The sequence below is a fragment of the Aspergillus puulaauensis genome, chromosome 8, assembly GCF_016861865.1.
Source record: "Aspergillus puulaauensis MK2 DNA, chromosome 8, nearly complete sequence".
Classification (NCBI taxonomy): Eukaryota; Fungi; Ascomycota; class Eurotiomycetes; order Eurotiales; family Aspergillaceae; genus Aspergillus; species Aspergillus puulaauensis.
In genome coordinates this window covers 1,072,199-1,076,725 of record NC_054864.1, presented here as the reverse complement: position 1 = coordinate 1,076,725, position 4,527 = coordinate 1,072,199, and the positions used below count along the sequence as shown (strand labels likewise).

Sequence of the window (4,527 nt, the reverse complement as noted above, 5' to 3'; positions counted from 1 at the left end):
TGGCGGCAAGAATATGTCGGGAATTCCAGGCTTCAATCGCAAATAGGTGCAGGGACAAGGCCACAAGACCGAAGTGTTATGCGAAGGTCGGTGATAAGGAGTCCGAGAGAAGCAATAGACGGAGCGCAACCAGTGTTGTGTTTTCGGTGGGAGGAAACAAAGCGATGGCTATAAGCTAGGACCTGATACCATCAAAATTAGAGGATGTCCTGAAGAGAATCGTTTGAAAGACTGTGTTCATCTGAGCGCTGACGGGTGCAGGGAATGGGTGGGTGAAAGGAAGAACGATGACCGCTCTGCGGTAGAAAAATATCTTGAGACGTTGCCCATTGCGGGGGGCAGAGAGGAGAATTGAGGTGATAAAAAAACAGAAGGCTTTTTGGGTAGCCAGAAGGAGAGCAATTATATGAGGACAAAATGACAATACTCCGGGTGTCGCGATTGCCAGGGGTGGTGCAACGATGCACAGACAAATCCAAAGAGGCGCAGAAAGAGAGGCGGATAAGAGGAAGAACAGCTAGTGAAGATAATTGAGAAATAGAGGAATCAAGATAGATAAAGGCTTGGGGGTTCGTTGGCAGAGAGCAAGAATATCTGTCAGGGAAGGCAAGAGACAAGAGCGGGTAGATGGTGGTGGAGTGCAAGCAATGAGAGGATATGAGCAAAGGCAGGCAACCTACAAGAAGCCTTAAAATAGAGGATAACGGTATCGAATCAACCTCTAGAGATGTCCAGTCCGACGAGGTCAGATGGAGTGATAAGGTTGGGAGAGGGAGAGGTCCCAGTGAGCAAGACGAGAGAATCGCAAGTTCCAGACGGGAGGCCGGAGCTGAAGGAAGCACTAGTCCCAAGGGGGAAACGGTGCAGACCGACCCCAGCTGATTATGTAATTATTTGGAGAAAGCTCACCGGTGTCACATGATTTGACACCCAAGCAGCAGCAACTAGATTAAGGAGATGTTTGAGTTGAACGGAAGATAGTCATAAATATAAGCATCATATCGGCGTCCCTGTCCGCCTGTTTGATATTACACCTGTAGCTAGCTATGTTACGCAGTCTCCGCACATATAACCTACCAATTGGCACAGCTGGTAAATAATGAGCTTCGATATATATAACTATCCATTTCACAACCAGATTCAATGGTCTTGACATAATTAACGAAGCCTGATTTCACTCCATCTATACAATATAACTACTGGGTTGCTGTTTATTGCACCGAGCACAGGTATAGCAGAACGTTTATTTCAATATTTGTACACAATGATGAGGTGAAAGGGGGAATCATAGCGGTACGAAATCATCCAGGAGAAAAAAAAAAAAAAAAAAAAAACAGCGCCACAATCAAACAATATCAATTTCACCATAAACGCGAGGCCTTTCTGCCACCACCAGAGAACGAGAGCGAGGTTGTCGCTCGAGAACGGCAAGATAATATGAAAGAACAAAAACCACTGGCAATCGCCGAAACTCAAGGTTAGCACGGAAGAGCCAAACCCAAGGATCCAAATGGAACCGAAAGTGCTGCGAAGTAAAATTTGAGGCGGGAAACCCCAGGGGACATCCCAGGCCGTTTCATTGTAGAGCTGTGTACTGGAGCACGAGCGCACACTTCTGCAAACCAAAAACAAGAACTCCCAGGACCAAAAGACATTTATTCGCAAAGGAACCAAACCTCTCTATGCTCCAATAAAGCCATCGAAACACAACTCACGGTAAGAAGAGCAAAGTCAAATAGGACGATAGATGGTTAGAAAAGAAGATACGACGCGGTATTAGCACCTGAGGACGCCTGTGGGGAATAGAAACAAAACATTTATCAGTGGCATATCTGTATTTCAATTCCCGAGCCCGTTCAATTGGGCTTCGACACAGGGAACTGATAGGGGTATCGGCTATGTCACCCATCCAGGAAATCAAGCTCATCCACCACGCTAAGAAGAGAAAATAGTAATAAAAAAAGCGAAAACATGAGCACATCATACATGCAATCCTGACAAGCTGAGAATCATGGAGAAAGTGATATCGGACCTCATACCAGCATAACAATATAAACAGACATAAGAGAAACGAAAAAGAAATACAAACTTCCTCCATGGGTATTCATCCACAGGGGTAGGTGCCAGAATCAACAATCCGGATTACATTATTCAACCATCCTCGTCTGAGGGCGCACCGGATTCAGGCTCGCTTTCGTCAGCATTGGTACTGGCCTTTCGCGCACCGGTCTTTGCTTTCTTAGCTGAGTTAGAGTTATCGTTATTCCCATCACTTGCCTTGCGTTTCTGAGACGAAGGCGAGCTGTCACTCAGCGATTTGGACGCATTTGGATCTGCGTTCTCCTGGCCTAAACCGATACCCTTCTTCTCCATGGCCGCGACTTCATCTGCAGTAAGGAATCGACCGCCGGGGCCGCGGGGTCGGCGCATCGCATGATTGTGGCGTGACTCATGAAGATACGGCTTGCGACCTTTCGAGGTAAGTCGTAGCTGCTCTTCTAATTTCTGTCGGGCAACTCTCCGCTTCAAAATACGATGAAACTGTTTCGCATTCACGTACAACGGAGACTCCTCCGCACCACTGGGAACCATGTCGGGTGATGCTTGGGTTTGTTGAACGGGGTGCTGGGGCGGAGGCATTGGAGGAGGCACTGAAGGTCGACCGACGTGATTGAGAACGGGCTGTGCATTCTGCACGTGTGGGCTACCCACATGGCTCATGCGACGTTGCTGCATCTGGGCGGCGGGAGGCAGCGGTACCTGCGTACCCATCGGTGGTATCTGACCAGGCATTTGAGGTGATCGGGGGTTCCTGTCAGCTTTCACCGGTACTCCTGCCATGCGTGGTGAGCCGCGCGGGCCCTGTTGCATCTGACCAGCCATCGAATCGCCATGAACGGGATAGAACTGCCCCGACGCGGCCGCAGTGGCCATGGCAGCAGCCTGGGTTGGGGATATGCCGTATGGTTGCGGTTGCATGGCCGCTGTGACGCCGTATGATTGGGGAAAATTCATTTGTTGATGCATCGGGCCTGGTGCATTTTGCGCCTGTTGATAATGCGATTGTGACGGGACAACAGGTGATGCCTGATGCGTGGGATGCGTTTGTTGCATGTGTGCTTGAGGGTTGGTGGGAGAAGTCATCGACCCCACAGACCCCGGGTTTTGCGGTGTTGGCTGATAGGGACCGGCCATATGAGAAGATGGGTGTCCAGGGTGTTGGCCATGTTGTTGTTGATATTGCGGAGAGTATTCCATTGTGAAGTTGCGGGGGGTAGAACGCGCTTGTCACGTTCCTTGCTTGTTATGATCGGCGATTTTCTGTTGATGTCGGGAACCCGCCAACCAGGACAAGTAGTCGCAGTGAAGGTAGATGATTGGTCAATAGATATTCCAGTAAGATAGAGAGGCAAGAGAGTTAAAGCGGTATGATAGGATATGAAGCGGTACACTTGAGATTATCGGTCAAGTTGAGGGGCAGTAACAGAGCAGGCGCTGCTTGTAACTTATGATTTGTAGATCAAATGTGCAAAGACTGCAGACCTTGATCAGCTAGTGGATTTGGAGCGCAGCACCGCGCGGTCACTGGGTCAATTGGTGGGGTTGAATGGGAACGGGGGCGCTTGACTTGGGCGCTTACCTTTGGTTCCTTTTTTGGCCGTCCTCTCAGCTTTTCAACTCTCAGCGTCAATGAGATCAGCTAGAGGAGATGCTTGTTTCACAGAACCACTTCTAACTAGATCCTTCGGAGGGTCCGCCTTTTTTTTTACATTCAGCTCCAAGTGTAACGTGGTTGGGCTCGGATGCAGCTAGCCAGGGTGCCCTCGCCTGGGCTCGTACTCGATGTGTTGTCAGACAAAGCGCGATCGCTTGATAGAAACGCACTACTGCTTATTGCCGCCACAAAATGAAGAGGCAAAGAGCGGGGGATTCGGGAGCTACACGGTTTTATCTGAGACGACAGGTCATCCAGATTTTGGACCCGTTAGGCTGCCAGGCGACGTCCGTACGAGGCGGAGACACGGCAGGAAACAAAGATCTGAGGCGGTGCAAACAGCGTGTCCGCAGAGGCGCTGTGTTGATCCCGATGTAGCCCACAGGCAAACCAGGGACTTTGCGAAGATTGATGTCAGAGTCCGCCTTCAAAGGGCTTGTCCAACGAGCGCACCTGTAAAGGATCGTCAGCGGCCTTGTCTACATAAAGTTTTATTTTTGGCACTTGATTTGTGCGCTGTCATGATGAGGAGAATGGGAAGGGGTGGCGGGGAATGGGAGAGACCAAGGTTGTCGCGGTTTAGTTTCTCCAGGGCTGAGGGAATGTATGCGTTGGCAAGCGGGAATCATGATGCAGCCGATGACATACCTCGTCACAATTCGACGCACCACCCAACCAGGGTAATTTTGTCAATCTTTCAGGTTGCGCGCAGATGCACAGAACAGTGATCGCGCCAGTTCAAAACTATTCAGCGTCTAGTTGAAGAGATATGTCAGAAGCAGCTCGAGGACTATGAAGGTTGACGCGTGGTG

At 49.8% G+C, this 4,527-nt stretch overlaps 1 protein-coding gene across 1 annotated transcript; it reads right to left on the bottom strand.

Annotated features, from left to right (window-relative positions):
- Positions 1 to 2,151: 2,151 nt before the first annotated feature.
- hapB (transcription activator HAP2) lies at positions 2,152 to 3,258 on the bottom strand (the record flags this gene model as incomplete). Its single annotated transcript, XM_041696691.1, has 1 exon — positions 2,152 to 3,258. One exon carries the CDS (start codon positions 3,256 to 3,258, stop codon positions 2,152 to 2,154), a length of 1,107 nt encoding a protein of 368 aa, XP_041562296.1.
- Positions 3,259 to 4,527: the final 1,269 nt, after the last annotated feature.